The sequence below is a fragment of the Polypterus senegalus genome, chromosome 4 (genome assembly GCF_016835505.1).
Source record: "Polypterus senegalus isolate Bchr_013 chromosome 4, ASM1683550v1, whole genome shotgun sequence".
NCBI lineage: Eukaryota > Metazoa > Chordata > Cladistia > Polypteriformes > Polypteridae > Polypterus > Polypterus senegalus.
The window spans coordinates 137,125,928-137,144,632 of record NC_053157.1 but is presented as its reverse complement, the minus strand read 5'-3'; the positions used below and the strand labels follow the sequence as shown (position 1 = coordinate 137,144,632).

General features: G+C 36.8%; 1 protein-coding gene across 2 annotated transcripts in view; it reads left to right on the top strand.

The window, feature by feature from the left end:
* Positions 1 to 18,705, top strand: part of pds5a (PDS5 cohesin associated factor A) — a 215,989-nt gene that overhangs the window by 97,505 nt on the left and 99,779 nt on the right. For both annotated transcript variants that reach the window (XM_039751317.1, XM_039751318.1), the window contains exons 11-16: positions 3,001 to 3,146; positions 5,240 to 5,391; positions 9,851 to 9,964; positions 10,091 to 10,172; positions 14,918 to 14,966; positions 16,896 to 17,035. In XM_039751317.1, the coding sequence (XP_039607251.1) occupies positions 3,001 to 3,146; positions 5,240 to 5,391; positions 9,851 to 9,964; positions 10,091 to 10,172; positions 14,918 to 14,966; positions 16,896 to 17,035 (683 nt within the window). The remainder of the gene's footprint in view (positions 1 to 3,000; positions 3,147 to 5,239; positions 5,392 to 9,850; positions 9,965 to 10,090; positions 10,173 to 14,917; positions 14,967 to 16,895; positions 17,036 to 18,705) is intronic.

The window sequence follows — 18,705 nt, the reverse complement described above, 5'->3', positions numbered from 1 at the left end:
GGAGGGTTAGAGTTGGCAGGCGGGGCTCTGTCATGCGTATCCCATGGTCTTTGTCGTGCGTACCCCATGGTCTTAGTCAGATATTTATATAGATATAGATATAATATAGAGAGAAATTTGACACTGAAGCATAAACATTTGGTAAATTCCTATTTAATAATAAAATACAATAATAATGTGAGATATTGAAATTATCTACTGAAGTGGAGACCAGAAAAGGCACTTGCTTAACTTGACCATACAAAACTTTTTTTTTGTTTTTTTTTTTTAACACATTTTTAGTTATACATCCAGCAATTTTCAGTTCTGGTGAAGCATCGACCTGTCAGTACTTGCATCAAGAGACACAACAGTTTAGATGAATGGTTTAAAAATTAAGGAAATGGCTGAAGAAGATTTGAAGACAAAAACACGGCTAAAACCACAAAGTTTTTTTTTGTTTTTTTTTTATGTGATGTAGTCTAAAATGAATTTTTCAGTAAAGATGTTTTTACTAGTCAAGTAACATGCTTTGAAATAATTAGCTAATAATTTAAACATAGATATGATTTTTAAAATAATAGTAATCCTGAAATTTGAAATATATAAGTGAAAATAAAAATGGAAATTAAGAAATTTTACATATGCAAGGAAATGTGAAGCTTTATTACGATGTTATGAGTTATTAAACTTAAAATGAGAAATATTACACCACCCCAGAATGGAATGTCCTTTTTAGGGCAAAAGGAAACAATGGGAAGAAATTTAACATGTTTACATGTAAGTATTTACACACAAAGTGGTGTGAAAAACTATTTGCCCCCTTCCTGATTTCTTATTCTTTTGCATGTTTGTCACACAAAATGTTTCTGATCATCAAACACATTTAACCATTAGTCAAATATAACACAAGTAAACACAAAATGCATTTTTTAAATGATGGTTTTTATTATTTAGGGAGAAAAAAAAATCCAAACCTACATGGCCCTGTGTGAAAAGTAATTGCCCCCTTGTTAAAAATAACCTAACTGTGGTGTATCACACCCGAGTTCAATTTCCGTAGCCACCCCCAGGCCTGATTACTGCCACACCTGTTTCAATCAAGAAATCACTTAAATAGGAGCTGCCTGACACAGAGAAGTAGACCAAAAGCACCTCAAAAGCTAGACATGTCAAGATCCAAAGAAATTCAGGAACAAATGAGAACAGAAGTAATTGAGATCTATCAGTCTGGTAAAGGTTATAAAGCCATTTCTAAAGCTTTGGGACTCCAATGAACCACAGTGAGAGCCATTATCCACAAATGGCAAAAACATGGAACAGTGGTGAACCTTCCCAGGAGTGGCCGGCCGACCAAAATTACCCCAAGAGCGCAGAGACGACTCATCCGAGAGGTCACAAAAGACCCCAGGACAACGCCTAAAGAACTGCAGGCCTCACTTACCTCAATTAAGGTCAGTGTTCACGACTCCACCATAAGAAAGAGACTGGGCAAAAACGGCCTGCATGGCAGATTTCCAAGATGCAAACCACTGTTAAGCAAAAAGAACATTAGGGCTCGTCTCAATTTTGCTAAGAAACATCTCAATGATTGCCAAGACTTTTGGGAAAATACCTTGTGGACTGATGAGACAAAAGTTGAACTTTTTGGAAGGCAAATGTCCCAATACATCTGGCGAAAAGGAACACAGCATTTCAGAAAAGAACATCATACCAACAGTAAAATATGGTGGTGGTAGTGTGATGGTCTGGGGTGGTTTTGCTGCTTCAGGACCTGGAAGGCTTGCTGTGATAGATGGAACCATGAATTCTACTGTCTACCAAAAAATCCTGAAGAAGAATGTCCGGCCATCTGTTTGTCAACTCAAGCTGAAGCGATCTTGGGTGCTGCAACAGGACAATGACCCAAAACACACCAGCAAATCCACCTCTGAATGGCTGAAGAAAAACAAAATGAAGACTTTGGAGTGGCCAAGTCCTGATCTGAATCCAATTGAGATGCTATGGCATGACCTTAAAAAGGCGGTTCATGCTAGAAAACCCTCAAATAAAGCTGAATTACAACAATTCTGCAAAGATGAGTGGGCCAAAATTCCTCCAGAGCGCTGTAAAAGACTCATTGCAAGTTATCGCAAACGCTTGATTGCAGTTATTGCTGCTAAGGGTGGCCCAACCAGTTATTAGGTTCAGGGGGCAATTACATTTTCACACAGGGCCATGTAGGTTTGGATTTTTTTTTCTCCCTAAATAATAATAACCATCATTTAAAAACTGCATTTTGTGTTTACTTGTGTTATATTTGACTAATGGTTAAATGTGTTTGGTGATCAGAAACATTTTGTGTGACAAACATGCAAAAGAATTAGAAATCGGGAAGGGGCAAATAGTTTTTCACACCACTGTAAGTGTAAGTTCCTGAGCGCTTTTGTTAGAACCAACTGAATATAAACCCAGTCCAAATTGATATTAGTCAGACATCTTGAAGGTAGAAAGGAAGGTTTTAATTTATTATTGTTGCTAAATTATTTCAAGTCAGTTTTCTGTATTTAACTGCATTACAGAAGCTATTATAAGCAACAAGCTAAAGAATTGTATTAGGCATCATCTGCACTTAAGCTTTTTTTATTGTATTCCTTTTTTTGCTTAACCCAAAACCCAGTTCTGTGATGAATATAATGTAGTATATGTACAAACTGTTTCCTATTAACATTAATGGAGCTGGCCCAACTTATTTATGTATAGTTACTGTCAGCCTGTCCTTTTATTTTACCTTTTCACATGGTTGAATATACAAGATTCCATACTGTTACTGTGTTTTTAATTAATAGACATATTGAAGTTTATTCAGTAGTTAAATACAAATTTTTCATGTCATTTAACAGAAATGTGTTTATATTCCACAAAAGTGGTCATACAATATTTAGTGAATATTTTTACTACAATTTTTTTTATTTATTAGAAAGTTACCATTATTTGAGTTTTTATATTACTCTCCATTTTTTATTTTTTCCTTTTTGTTAGAGTTTCTTAAGGTTAGATCCCATGATCCTGAAGAAGCTATTCGACACGATGTTATTGTAACAATAATAACTGCTGGCAAAAAAGATCTTTCACTTGTCAATGATCAGTTGCTTGGATTTGTGAGGGAGCGGACATTGGACAAAAGAGTAAGTGTGTTGAATATCTTTATTTTGATGCCATCTTTACCACATGTAACTGTAATTTTTTCCGTATTCAGTAAAAGTATATCACTTTACTTCTGTATAAAAGCCATAAACTAAAATGACAAGATGTAACCTAATGTAAAGTTCAAATTACAACTTAGAATTTGAACAAATTCTTACAAACATCTGTACATCTGCTTTTCAATGCAGTTGTCCAAACTGTGAATCATGTGGCAGCAGCACAAAATTATGCATGTACTGTACAGGTCAGGAGCCTTAATATTAACATCAAGCACCAAAATGGGGAACAATGTGATCTCTGTGATTTCGACCATGATTGCAGGTGTCACACAGGCTAGTTTAAGTATTACCATTTCTAGAATTAACTCAGAATGATGCAGAGAACAAAAAACCTATCTAGCGAGCGACAGTCATGTGGACAGAAGTGTCCTCTAGATGAACAAGGTCAGAGGAGAATTGCTGGACTGGTTCATACTGATTCAAAGGCTGCTGTAACTCCAATAAACACTTATTACCACTATGGTGAACAGAAAAGCACCTCAGAATGCACAACACATTGAACCTTGAGGTAAATTTGGCAGATGGGCTACAACATCAGAAGACCACGTTAGGTTCCACTTCTGTCAACAAAGGATGCAGTGGGCACAGGCTCACCAAAGCTTTACAGGTGAAGTGTGGAAAACACGTAGGCTGGTCTGATCAGTCTCGATGTCTGCTGAGACACACGGATGGTTTGGTGTCAGCAGCATGAACCCACGCACCTGATCTCCCTTGTGTCGACAGTCCAGACTGGAGGTGGTGGTGGTGTAATGATGTGGAGAATGTTTTGTTGTCGCATGTTGGGTGGCCCATTTATACCAATCAATCACTGCTTGAATGTCATAGCATATTTGAGTATTTATGCTGACCATGTGCACACCTTCATTGCCATAATTTACTCCTCTACTAATGGCCTCTTCCAGCTTCATGATGCATCAAGTCACAAAGCAAAGGTAGTCTCAAACATGTTTCATTAACATGACGGTGAGTTTAGTGTTCTTCAGTGGCTTTCTCAGTCACTGGATTTGACTTCATTAGAATAATACCTTTTGGTTATAGTAGAAGGGGTATTTGTAATTTGAATGTGCAGCCTACAAATCTACAGAAATAATGTGATTGTCATGGACTAGATACTCAAAGGTATGTTTCCAACATCTTGTGGTATCCATGATACACACAATTGAGGCTGCTTTAAGAGCCAAAGGAACTCCTACCCCGTATTAGTATGGTGTACTTAATAATTTGATCAGAGTCTATAAATGTTTTATCACACACAAAAGTTAACATGAAGAGAAAAGTCCAAAACTCCATAATAAAGAGCTGAGCATCCTAAGTGTCTTTTGCATGAACATGCATGTTTTTCTCCTCATGCTTTGCATTATCATCTCAGCCCTCTTGTAGCATAAGGGTTCATGCTCTCACCAAGAGCTTTTTGCTTCTGCCACCCACCCATGTAAACCATATTATCTGAATCTGGATCAAACGTTACTCTTTATCTGTTTAGTTTGTCTGTCGGTTGGCAATTGTATGAAACTTGTAGTTGACACTAATTACATGTTATCTTGAAAGTGGTAGACCACCTGTTGGTGGCTGGCCACATGATGGTTATTAGGTTTAATGTTAATTTTAATTCTCCTGGTCTAATCTATACACGCAAGCCTTTTCAGTGATGTTTGTACTCACGCACTTGATTCAAAGCCTTAATGTGAAAATGGTAAAGAATGTGTAAGAAATGTGTACAGTCATAATTGTACTTTTAAATGTGAACCTGAAAATGTGAAAGATTTAATTTATTAAAGAAATTGTCATATTTTATGCTGCTGTACATAACATAAATAGGCGTTTCAGTTATTGGTAAATTAACCATCAATAATTGCATCTACTTGAAATTTTTACATACAATATTGAAAATAGCTACACTATATTTTTTTGAAACTTACCAAATCCAGCTGGCTTTTGCTTTGTTTTAAACCTTAAACTCCCACTGTACATTTTTTTTTCCACCACACCCTAATTGGGTTTATTTTGGTTTATAGTGGCGTGTTCGGAAGGAAGCGATGATGGGCTTAGCGCAACTTTATAAGAAGTACTGTCTTCATCATGAGGCTGGGAAAGATGCTGCCCAGAAAGTGAGCTGGATTAAAGACAAACTGCTGCACATCTATTATCAAAACAGCATTGATGACAAGTAAGCCAGCACTATCACAGCCCATCATTATATTTCTTAATTTCTAACATTTGTCTTTAATTATAAACCATTGTAACAATGTAACTTTTTTTGTCAGATACAGCATATTTATTATAACCATGTGGATATTTTACTAGATGGATTATACAGAAAATAATCAAATTAATGAGTTTTTTTCATAATGCTTATCTGCTTTTCCATTGTGTAATTTTGTTTCTCACATCTTGTACAGAAAATAAGAGTACCTTTCTGGGTAGCAATAGGATCACTTTAAACAGGTACCCATTCTTGAAGTGCACATCTCTCTGCTTAGAAATTTAGACTTTATTATATGTATCTTGCTTCATTGTAAAAATCTAAGTTAAGACTGGCTAAGTTACGAACATCCGACCTACGACTTATGAACGGGTCTGCAGCTGCGATGCATGCGCCTCAGTATCTGCCGCTCCATCATCTTCGGCCTGGGGACGCTGCAAGCGGTGGCTGGACGGAGGCTGGAGGGGAGCGATTTTGCTGCTTGCACAGTGTAGTGTCCCTTGGGCGGCTCCCAGTGGCAAGTGGTGACCCGGGGTCACAGCTATTGCTCGTGTGCAGGACGGATCCTGGATGGAGTGGAGGGGGGTGTTTCACTGCCCGCCCACCTCACGCAGCTGCCCCGTTCGTTCTCAGTGGGTGGCTGGTGATGCTGCAAGCGGTGACCCAGTTTTGGCTGATCGGGAGGCCATTAAGGGTGAACGGGGTGGCGGTTGGTAACATTGTAGTGTGCCTCGGGTGGCTGCCTGTTGAATGGGGGTGGTGGTGGGCTTACCCGCCTTTGGCCGCACTGTGTTCGTTCTCAGTGGGCGGACGCTGCCATCAGCATACTGTAATGGAGGTGACAGTATGGTGGGCGGGTGGTGAACCGCCCCCATTCATTCTCAATAGCAAGCCTGCTTGTACTGTTACGCACATAGCAGGAAGTTGTCTCTTGTCGGTTCATCAGACGTGTTGACGACTGGTGCCTTCCTGCTGTGATAGTGTGTTTGCCGTGCTGTGCAGAAGAGCTCAACTTAACCTTTTGTCTTCACCCTTCAACAATGTCTCTGAAACAAATCTGATGCAAGTACTGGTGATAACAATAAAGAAGAGAAAAACCATCACCATTGCAAATAAAGTAGAAATAATAAAAAGGTCAGAGAGAGGTGAAACTCCATCATTCATTAGCAGAGCACTTGGTTACAGTCGGTCAACAATAGCATTTATTAAAATAATGTACCTGTTCCGACTTGCATACAAATTCAACTTAAGTAAAAACCTACAGTCTCTATCTCGTATGTAACCCAGGGACTGCCTATATTATGCAATGTGGCAAAGAAAATCTGATTTTATTTCTTTATTTTTTGTACAGCTCACATTGCCTGCTTAAAATACAGATCTTGCAGTATGGGGGGTAAAAAGTACCTTACCTAGGATAAAACCACATTGTTTTTATATATATATATATATATATATATATATAAAATTATACTCACCTAAAGGATTATTAGGAACACCTGTTCAGTTTCTCAGTAATGCAATTATCTAATCAACCAGTCACATGGCAGTTGCGTCAATGCATTTAGAGGTGTGGTCCTGGTCAAGACAATCTCCTGAACTCCAAACTGAATGTCAGAATGGGAAAGAAAGGTGATTTAAGCAATTTTGAGCGTGGCATGGTTGTTGGTGCCAAACGGATATAGTTTTAGCAGGACATTCACTTTTTCCACCGTGTGCTTTGTTTCCGCAGTAGCTGCACTTATGAATATGATTCTATGTATAAGACGCTTCATATTTTTTTGCTGCCTTCTCAATTGTGTAATTCGGTTTTTGTTCAGCACTCTTTGGAACTGTTGCTTTTTGTCTGTGCACTGCGTCAGTTCACGTGAGCCGCTTGGTGTTCTTGCATCGAAGGTTCCCAGCTGTACTGGTGCCATCTCGTGTAATGTCAGCTAAGACCCGGCACTTAAAACTTTCTCTCGCAGTTTTAATGAGTTTGTGCCAAACACCACCCTGACCATCTCATCTTCCTCTGCATAAGCACAGTCCTTCACACGTGAATATTTACCGGCAGTGTTTGTATTGGATTGCCGTTGATGGACGGCCTTATATGGGCAGGCACTAAATTACAAACGCTAGTGGTAGCCTATGAACTTAATTTAATATAAACTTACGGTTCACGCCGTGCTTTGTTTCCGCAGTAGCTGTACTTATGAATATGCTTGTATGCATATCATGCGTATCATTTGCTTCATAATGTTTTTCTGCCTTCTCAATTGTGAAATGGCGTTTTGTGCTGATCGCTGTTTGGAGTTCTTCCTTGTGCTCTACGTACTTACGTAGGAGGCGTGATGATGTCACACGATACTCCGCCCCCCGCGGCCATCTCCAACTCAAGACTCCATTACATTATATGGGGAAAAATAGCTTCCAGTTATGACCCTTATGCGTAGAATTTCAAATGAAACCTGCCCAACTTTTGTAAGTAAGCTGTAAGGAATAAGCCTGCCAAATTTCAGCCTTCTACCTACACGGAAGTTGGAGAATTAGTGATGAGTCAGTGAGTGAGTGAGTGAGGGCTTTGCCTTTTATTAGTATATATATATAGCTATATATAGATAGATAGATATATATATATGTATATATAGATATATATAGATATATATATATATATATATATATATATATATAGACACATATATATATATATATATATATATATATATATAGTGAGCCAGTAAACAACTGTGGAAAAACAAAATTTTCTGGTTAGAGGGCAAAATGACAAAAATATAATTTGGTTGCAACAGTTACTTTTTGTCTTTGACTTCCTCTTATCCTGTCTTCATCTACACAGTTCCACAGGCCATAGACTACCATTATTTTGCCATCAGTCCCTGTTTAGGTGACTAAAACGTCTTTGTTTTCCAGTCAGAGATCCATGTGTAGGGACAGAATTTTGCATTTTCTTTGAAAGTTTAAGAATTCACTGTCAAGTTAACATGTTTAGACTTTGCTTGCTGCATACTACAGTATTTCCTTATGGATTGAATCATTACAATTCAAAACTGATTCCCACTTTAGCTGTTGCTGAATGTGTAGTTTGGTACCCTACAGCTGAAGTCAATTTATTTTAAAGTGTACACCTCAGCAGATGATGGCACTGAAACTACCTTTTCATCTAAGGATTTCCTCCCTATTTCCTGAATAGGGCATGTGGTTGGGTATCATAGTTTACTTATCCATGAAGTAATGTACATTAATCCTCACTTCATTTTATAGTTAGTATGTTACTCTGCATTTTGTGCTTGTCCTTAGTTGAGTGATTTTAAACATTTAGCTTGTATTATTCTGGTTATTACCCATTCCATTATGTTAGCTAATACTTGCTCATTTTGGGCTAAATGTTGTTTTTTTTTTGTTTTTTGTTTTTTTTATTGCTTGTGTCACTTACTGTGGTGTCCTCCCACCATGAAAGAAGTGGCAGCCTTGCAACAACTCCATGCCAGTAATGACATTTATAGCCAAAACTGCTCAATGGTAAAATGCTAAGGGGTACTTACAGCAAAACAACTATAAATTTAATTCATGTTGCTTAATAGGGAAAAATATTTAATTCATTTATTTGGTTCACATGCTGTGAATGTAGAATTAAATTTTTAAAACAAGTGGTCACTTGAAAATGATACCCAGGTGAGCCAAAACAATGTGATCACCTGCATAATATGCTGTTGCTCCCCTTTGTGCTGCCAGAACAGCTTTAACCCGAAGGAACATAATCTAAAAAACCTCTGATCATTCCCATAAATTGCAAGGTGGAATTGACCTTTTGCATTGCTGAGTCTTGGCATCCCAACATCTTGTTGGTGGTAGATGGTTTTTCCCTCTTCGAACCACTGTCAGTAGGTACTCACCACAGCTCACTGTGATCAGCCCACAAGCCTTGCCATTTTGGAAATGGTCTAACCCAATTGTCTTACCTTTGGAATTTCTCTCACCAAAGTCTTTACACCTTCCCTTATCTTCTGTATATCTTTAACATGTCAACTACAAGTTACCTAATGTCCGCTTACCATATAATGTACCTCTGACTCCTTTACGTCATTCATTTCATATGGGATTGGTTGTAATGTTTTGGCTCATTAACGTATGTGGCTATCCTGTTTTTCTCTGTAAATAATTATTATACTCTGTTTTCATAGTGTCCTTTAAGTCCTTACTTTCCATTAAGTATTTTTGAAGCTGCTCCGTTGTCAATAATACTATATAAAATAAATTCAGAGAACATTATACTTTGATTACTTTAACAGCTGAGATTTTAACACTTACTTAGCTAGTAGATACAAGTTGCTTTCTTTCATTTTTATATCTAAGAAGAAAAGAAAATATATTTTTAAACATTTGTACTAAATCTTGTTTTTCCACACATTCCTTTCTGGAATAGGTTGCTAGTGGAGAAGATCTTTGCTCAGTATATGGTGCCGCATAATCTAGAAACCCAGGAAAAAATGAAGTGTCTGTATTACTTGTATGCCAGCCTGGATCCTAATGCAGTAAAGTAAGAATTTGTTTTATCATTATTTATACTTTTGTTATGAGTACTGGAAAGTATATTGGTGGTAGATACTTTTAAGTAATTTCTAGACATGTTTATTGTACTAAGATATTTTTTTGTATTCTTCAGAGCTCTAAATGAAATGTGGAAGTGCCAGAACATGTTAAGAAGTCATGTACGAGAGCTTCTGGACTTGCATAAACAACCCACTGTAAGCATGCTTTTATTTTCGATCTGAATAGTATGGATGTCACAAGAACCTATTTATTTATTTATTTATTTTTTCCCCCCAGTACCAAGTCAGTATTAAAATACCAAAAATTTAACATTACTCGATTTTTTTACAGCATTGGTTCTACACTGATAAATGACTAAGTAGACTTATTACTTTGGAAGGCACAAAAATACTTGATAAAAATGTGAGTAAAAATTATACATGTAAAATGCCTATCAGTGCTCCTGAACCACCTTAACACATGTTCTAAAGAAAAAGGCAGAAGTCATGTTTAGAAATGAACATTTCAGTGCATGATTACTGTAATTATGCTTATCTTTTAAAAAGAAAAAAAGGCAAACCACTCATTATGGCGTTAGCTCAGAAATAGATTTGTGTGTGCTGTTAGAGCACATGATGTCACAGATTAGATGTGAGTTGTAATCGTGCAACTTGGTGCTTCAAAGCATGTCTCATTAGTACTACACTATGTACTGTATTAACAGAACAGCATCGCACCATCACAGATATGCATATTTAGGAATACTGGCCAAAGAGCATACCATTTTTTATTTTTTTTTTATTTTTTTATTTTTTTTTTTTGGGTGTGGGGGAGGGCATCACTCCTGAAAGATGTTGTGAAGGCATAACCAGTGTATCATATGTGGTACATTGCCGAATGTAAGACTGTCTCTTGGATAAAATTGATTACAACTAACATTAGTACAGTAAATGTTCTAATTCTGGATTTCTACACTAGCTAAGCAGTGACAAAAGTCTGATTACTCATGTTGCTCTGAAATCGGAACAAACTCTGTATTTGGAAGATTTCTTGAATAATGGATTGATGTAAAACTAACCCACCACAAAAATATTTTAAAAACTTAAATCAATTAATGTGAAATAATCATGAAATAACTTTTATTTGCATGTTCCTTGTTTCAGTGGATGTCAACATCCATTAAAAATTGGTTTTGACTTGTATTTGTTTAATTTCTATGTGAATACCTGTATTTCCTGAGTGAAGGACATTGGCCAAATGACAGTGTATTTAATTTGTTGATCTTTTGGCAAGTTGGTGACCCAATTCTTCTCTTTAATTGGCTGCTATCAGATTTTTCTGGGAATGCAGCTTTCTGCACCTTGGACCCACCTATATTTATTTGCACCGAATTAGTATTGTTTTAGATTTTTTTTTTTATCTAAAGTGAATGGGCAATCGTCAATGCACTACTTCATGTTCATGTCAATGGTTCACAGTTCACACCTGCCATTAATGTAACTCCAGATGAGCAAGTATGACTTTAGAGAGAAGGCATCTTCAAGTGAAACACCCCTTCCTATATATACTATTCACTTGAAGACAAAAAGAAGATCAAGGAGCTTGGACCAGCCCAACCTGACTTAAGAATTCAGCAGCAGGCCAAGTGATCAAGGATGAACGTACACCTGGACTTTTTCCCAAACAAGCTCCGCAGGTGGTTGAGACCTGTCTGAGAAGGATAGGTTTCCCTGGAGAAACTGGCATAAAAGCAGTTCTGCGATAGTCATGTTAGAGCATTTTGGACGTGTCTCCTGGCTGGTACACTCCATCTGCCCTGGGTGTGTGGTTATCAGCCAGCCTCACAGGGCAGTGGGCATGCAAGTTGCCTCTGAGGCAGAGTGGTGTGGGCAAGGGGCTCACTAAGTGCCATGCCTGCGAACACTGATCTCGGAGCTCCTTTTTACCAGTTTCTCCATTAGTCCCACACCTTCATGCAGCTTTGCAAGTGATGGTGTGCCTTGGGATGTTATTAGGTTACAAAAACTGTGCCACTGCAGAAAGTTATTGGAAGATTACAGAGGAAAGTTGAAGACATTATGGTGCGGGTTTTGGCAGAATGGAGAACAGGGCAATTTAGAAACGGGTGTAGTTTAAAATTTTGGTGGCAGGTACACCTGTTCCTTTCCAAATTTATAGGGTAAGGTATGCGTAAAATAGGGACTGTGAGTATCATGGACTGACATTTTGAAACGCAGTAGAAATGAGAAAGCTGGCATCAGATTGGGCAGCATGGTGGAAAGGGTATAATAGAGTTTATGCTGGATTTGTCCAATGTGTCTGGCACTGGATAGGCCAAGATGTGCATTGACACTATGATGAGGATCATAAGAGCATTTTGAATGACCAGGTAGATATGAGAGGCACTATATAATGGATAGGTATAAAAGGCACTACAGTATATAATAAGCTGCTTCAGTTCTTCCAACCAACCTCTAAGTTGAGTATTGGTGTACTGTGCTGGTAAAAATTAAGTAAAATTTACCTCAGATTTAAAAAAAAAAAAAAAAGCAGAGTGACACTTTATTGTGGTACATTGTACTAAAGCCAACCACATACTGAGTGTATTGTACTTCCAGTACTTCATTGTACTGAAAACTCTGAGCTCAGTGGATGATGCTTTGTCATCTTAGCAGATGCATGTCCTACCTGGAGAGACATGCTGAAATCGAGACTATACATTGTCACATTGTCTAATTATAATCATATAATCAAAAAAAATTATGGTACATCTCATTGTTAGAACCATGCAAGGTTCTGTTTGTAGAAAATATGAAAGATTGATTAATACCGCAGTAATCCATCTGTCTACTGGTTAATGGTCCATTAGTCATCCTGTGCTCACCACTTTGTGCACATGTATGCATTACCAGGTGTAATGAGTAATTTTTGTACCCCACAGTCCACATAGGAAATCTGTTTCTGTATACTGCAAGATTATCTTGAATGGGGAAATGCCTTCTGACACTCTAGATTGAAATTTGTATTGATCTCTAATAGGCTTGCAAAAATGTTTATCCTTATACCTTCAAATAATGTATGAAAAATAGGAATAATATTTACTTGTAATTGACCAGTCCTCCAATAAGGTTTTTTTTTCCTCTCTCTCTCTCTCTCTCTCTCTCTCTCTCTCTCCCACCCCTCATTTTCTTCTATGAGCACAGTCCATTAGGCATGGTTCAAATTAAACAATTGTGCTCTCTTTCAACGTCTACATTTCTAATAATGCTAGATTGTTAGCAACCTAATTTAACTATATGGAGGTACTAGTTTTCTGTACATTTTGAGTTAGTTCTCGACTTTTCAACTGATGTCCATATGTGCTTTTGATATATGTGTAGTACATACAGTGAGTATAGAAAAGAATCACCCCTTTCAAAATATTCCCATTTTTTGCTTTATAGCCTTCAAAGAAAACTCACAAACCAATATTTTTCCAGCTTTACTTACTCAATGCAATCTATAATATCCAAGTGAAAGATTTCAATGCTAAAGTTAGAGAAGAATTTTAAGAAATAAACAAGAAATACTCAGATTAATCAAGGATCACTCCCTCCTAAGCAATATTTGTAAAGTCAATCAGGTGTAAGTAACCACCATTTCCATTGCAGACCATGGTTACTGGCCTCCACCTGTGATCTGTTGTAATCAGTGTGATTAGTGAAGCGTAAAAACAGCTGTTCCTGGAGCATTCCCTTGCTTGGTAGTGCAACTGACAGCAAACAACTGGCTATGGGTGGATCTAACCCTCCCTCCAAACTAGATGGAAGAGCAAGGAGGAAACTGGTAAGAGAGACTACCAAGTGGCCATTTGGCACTTTGAAGGATTTTATGGCAAAGAGTGGTCATTGTGTCCATGTGACAACAATTGTGGCTTGTTCGGGAGGGTCGCAAGAAAAAAGCCCCAGTTCTCAAGAAAGGCCACATTAAGGCTTGTTTGAGCTTTGCCAGAATGCACCTTGAAGATTCTGATGCTAAGTGGAAAAAGGTCTTATGGTCAAATGAGACCAAAATCGAACTATTTGGCCTCAATACCAAACGGTACACCTGGCGGAAATCCAGTGCAACTCGCCATCCACAACACACCATACCTACAGTAAAGCATGGTGGTGGCAGCATCCTGTTGTGGGGGTGTTTCTCTGCCTCAGGTCCTGGGGCTCTCATCAGGATAGAAGGAAAAATGGATGGAGCAAAATACAGTCAAATTCTTGAGGAAAACCTGCCACCCTCTGCCAGAAAGTTGAAGATTGGCGGAATGTTCACCTTTCAACATGACAATAACCTGAAGCACACAGCAAAATTGACCACACAGTAGCTGAAGGAGAAAAAAGTGAATGTCCTCGTGTGACCCAGTCAGAGCCCAGACCTAAATCCCATTGAAAAATCTGTGGAAAGATTTGATGATAGCAGTCTACCAACGCTCACCATCCAATGTGACCAAACTTGAATAGTTCTCTAATGAAGAGTGGGCAAATATTGCTCAATCTAGTTGTGCAAAGCTGATAGAGAAGTATCCCAACAGACTCAAGGCTGCCATTAAAGCAAAAGGTATTGATCCTTTATTAATCTCAGTTAATCTTGTTTTTGATTTTTTTGATTTTTTTTTTTATAATTTTTCTGGACTGTGATATCTTTCACTTGGATGTTATAGGTTGCATCAAGTAAGTAAAGCTGGGAAGAAATATTTTTTGTGTGTGTTTTCATTTAAGGCTGTAAAGCAAAAAAAAATGGGAATATTTCGAAGGGGGTCATTGTTTTCTATACCCACTGTATACATGAAGAAGAAAAATCCATACGTTTCTATCCTTTATACCTAGTAAATATATTAGAGTCCTCTATACTCAATATTAATGTATTAAATCATATCTTTGCTGTCTTCATATTAAAATTATGCTCTTTTATTTTTCTTTCTCATTTATAGTCTGAAGCAAATAGCTCAGCAATGTTTGGCAAGCTGATGACCATAGCAAGTAAGAGTTTTTGAAAATTTCTTTTTAGCTTTACATTAAAAGTATAATGCTGTGTGCATCACGAAGTGTGGCTACGTCTTACAGTAACCTTTTATAGTTTTATTTTATTTCCTGTTTGTGCATCTCTGTTTGTTTGAGCATGTGTTCCTTCAGTTTACAGGGCAAGTTCACATTTCTTTACTTACGAGTTAACTGAAATATTTACCAGAACTAGTTTTGTTCCCACTAAACAGTCTATTTATAAATTTTAGCTTGTACCAACATATGTATTTTATTGAACATAAGATTTAATCTCCTTTACCGTTAGAAACTCCTAATCCTATTAATTGTTAAAAAATGTAACGCATGCTTTTTAAGGGCACTCTGCTTTTTCCTGTGACTGTAGAATGCATCTTCAAGTGCAATCCTTTTATTTTTGAGTCATTAGCCTTTTAGTCTGAACTTTTTTCTTCAAAACCAGAAGAAAGCAACAGGGAAAGAAGCTACTATGTTTAACCTCATGTGAGCATTTAAAAAAGAAAGTGGCTAGAGATATTGTAGCAAAAATATTGAATTGTTAGAACTGAAATTCATTTTTCTTGAAATGAACTGAGCTTTGTATTTCTTTTGTTGTAATAAAATTATTTTAAACTAGTGTTAAGTTCATGCAAACTGTTTTTCCGCTAGTTTTTTGCTTTGTATAAAATCAAGCATTTTATGAAAATTAATAAAAAATGTTTTAAAAGTGTGTGTATATGTTTATATGTATGTATGTGTTTTACTTCAGTATACTGTTATCTAATTGTTTTGAACCTGAACCAGGGTTATGAAATCTGCAGTACTGATTTTTTATGTTTGTAGCCAGAAATTACCTGCTCTGTACAAAATATGAATAAAAAATTCTAGTATTTATGGCTTATCACGCATTCTACTTATTTCAGAAATAAGTCAACATGAATACTGCAAATTCTCAAAACATGTATTGTGATGTAATTGAATTTCTAACAAAACAGAATGATATTCTCTTGGAGGTTCAATTCAGTTGTTTTCAAGTTCAATCTTGGTGCCCTCTGTGCTTATACGCTTTTATCATAACCAGTTTCTTTTTGTAATTGGATTCCTTCTTATCTTCACTGGGAGATTTCCCAGTTTCTGTGTTTTTTGGATGAAGTTTGTGTTTCTTAAATGGTTCAGTTAATGCTTTTTATCTTGTGCTTTATTATTTTGTTCCTTTTTTTATTCTTATGTAATTAATTTCCTAATAAACTGGATAACACTGAGATAACTGCTGGCCTTTAACATTCAGTGTTTGCACTGATGTCTTTTCCACTCAGTAATTGTCAGTATTCACATACAATTAAGAGACACAACTCTAAAGAAGTTGTTAATCAAAAACTGAAGAACAAAACCGGACCAGGAGTTTAAAAATATAATAGAAAATGCAAATATTAAATCTTTATAAATATAAAGCTTACACTGCTTCTCTATTCTGAATGCAAAATAAGAGGGGAAGGAGGAATGTTCAGCTAAACTAACAGTGAAATCAAAAGTAAAAATGACTTGCTGTTTATTACAATTCTGCGGCCGTATGGGCCCCAAGACTGAACTTGAAAATCACTGGCCTAGTCAAAATATTTATTAATATAAGATTAGTCCGTTCATGTGTCACAGTCAAGAAATCTTCTACAGAATTATGTCATAACAGGATGTCTGCAAAAAGTAACTTTGGGATCTAGCAAACCTTTGACTTAGGTAGCTATTGTTTTAAATTGTGACAGACATTCAAAGAATAATGGCATGTAAGATGATCTTAAAAGGTCAAATTCAAAATGTTTTGATTACACAGCTTACATTTGCTTTGCATCTTCTCCTCACTCATCCCTATCCATACATCAGTACAATGAGCAAGATGTACTTTTGATATATGTTTATATTTTGCTTCAAATACAGAAAACCTTCCAGATCCAGGCAAAGCTCAAGATTTTGTAAAAAAGTTCAACCAGGTGTTAGGTGAAGATGAGAAACTGAGGTCCCAGTTGGAACTCCTAATCAGTCCTACATGTTCATGTAAGCAGGCTGAAGTATGTGTGGTAAGTCACCTTTTTTATTTAATATGATATGACCTGGACCACTTTCATTGTAATTTATTCTTTCCATTAAAATTTCCACTGGAATAACAACATATATGCAGGAAGCCAGAATAATAAACTCTCGGTTCCCTGTCAAGTACACATCTTGTATGTTGATACCTGTATTTTATTTAGTTTTGATTGTTAGCTGCTATTGATCTAATTCATGTTTAATGTACAGTGAAGGAGAATACTTTTGCCATTCTGCATTAATACAACTCAAAACCTAACAAGTATATTCCACTGTCCATATCACTGTGGATGTGTCTTTGCTGTTTCATTAATATAAAAGTAAACGTTTATATAGACTTTTGACTTTTGTATTTTTGGTGAATTAGAGATGATTTGCAAGTTTGTGTAGGAACACATTTTGAACTTTATTATACTGTGACTCCAAGCCAGTAACTTGTGTACTAATTCAAGTATAGAAGCTTACATGGGTAATTCCATGTCAAATCGTCACACTTTTGGACCTCATCTTCACAGATTTTAAGAAAACTTGGCATGCTGTTTTGGTCATATGAGTCACACACAAAACTGAAATTGCAAATGTTTTGGATCAATGTTAAGGGAGATTTAAAGTAACAAAGTTTGAACTTATTCTGAAGGGGGTGGGGAGATAGACTTTGACTGGCTGTATCTCCCTAGATATAAGTTGCACAGAAATGGTTCTCTTATCATTTTAAAGCTCTTTTTCAGCTTGATATTTTGCGTAAACATGGTGCTATCCCCAAAATGAAAAATTACCATGTTGGGAGTGATTATAATATTAAAAATTGAATAGTGAAAACTGTATTTTTTAACTAAAGCTGTCTAATAATGTCATGAACATCTCCAGATAATTTTGGTCTTTGTTTTTTGAGTCGTTGCTGAGCTATCATTACTTATAGGTGGCATCACTTGGTTTCATATCACTAATGGGCGTTTTTCATAGCAGCCGTATTGACAAGAGAATAGTACTGCAAGCACAGGTATAAGTATTCATATTAAGGTTCCAGTTATGCGACACTGAAATTGAACAGAAGTTTCATTAATGTAATTAATGACACCTGTGCTTGCCATACTATTTCATGTCAAAATGGCTACTTTAAAAACGGTCTGTTCCAATGTGGCTACTAAGTGCCAGTGCTCCACCTTGTACACTGTGTGCACAATTATTAGGCAAGTGAGTATTTTGACCATATCATCATTTTTAATGCGTATATTCCAACTCCAAGCTGTATTAACTTGAATGCTTATTGGATTTAAGCACGTCAGGTGATGTGTATTTGTGTAATGAGGGAGGGTGTGGCCTAAGGAGATCAACACCCTATATCAAGGTGTGCAGAATTATTAGGCAGCTAGTTTTCCTCAGGCAAAATGGGCCAAAAAAGAGATTTAACTGACTCTGAAAAGTCAAAAATTGTAAAAAGTCTTTCAGAGGGATGCAGCACTTTTGGAATTGCTAAGATATTGGTGTGTGATCACAGAACCATCAAACATTTTGTTGCAAATAGTCAACAGGGTCGCAAGAAACGTGTTGAGAACAAAAGACGCAAATTAGCTGCCAAAGATTTGAGAAGAATCAAACGTGAAGCTACCAGGAACCCATTATCCTCCAGTACTTTCATATTCCAGAGCTGCAACCTACC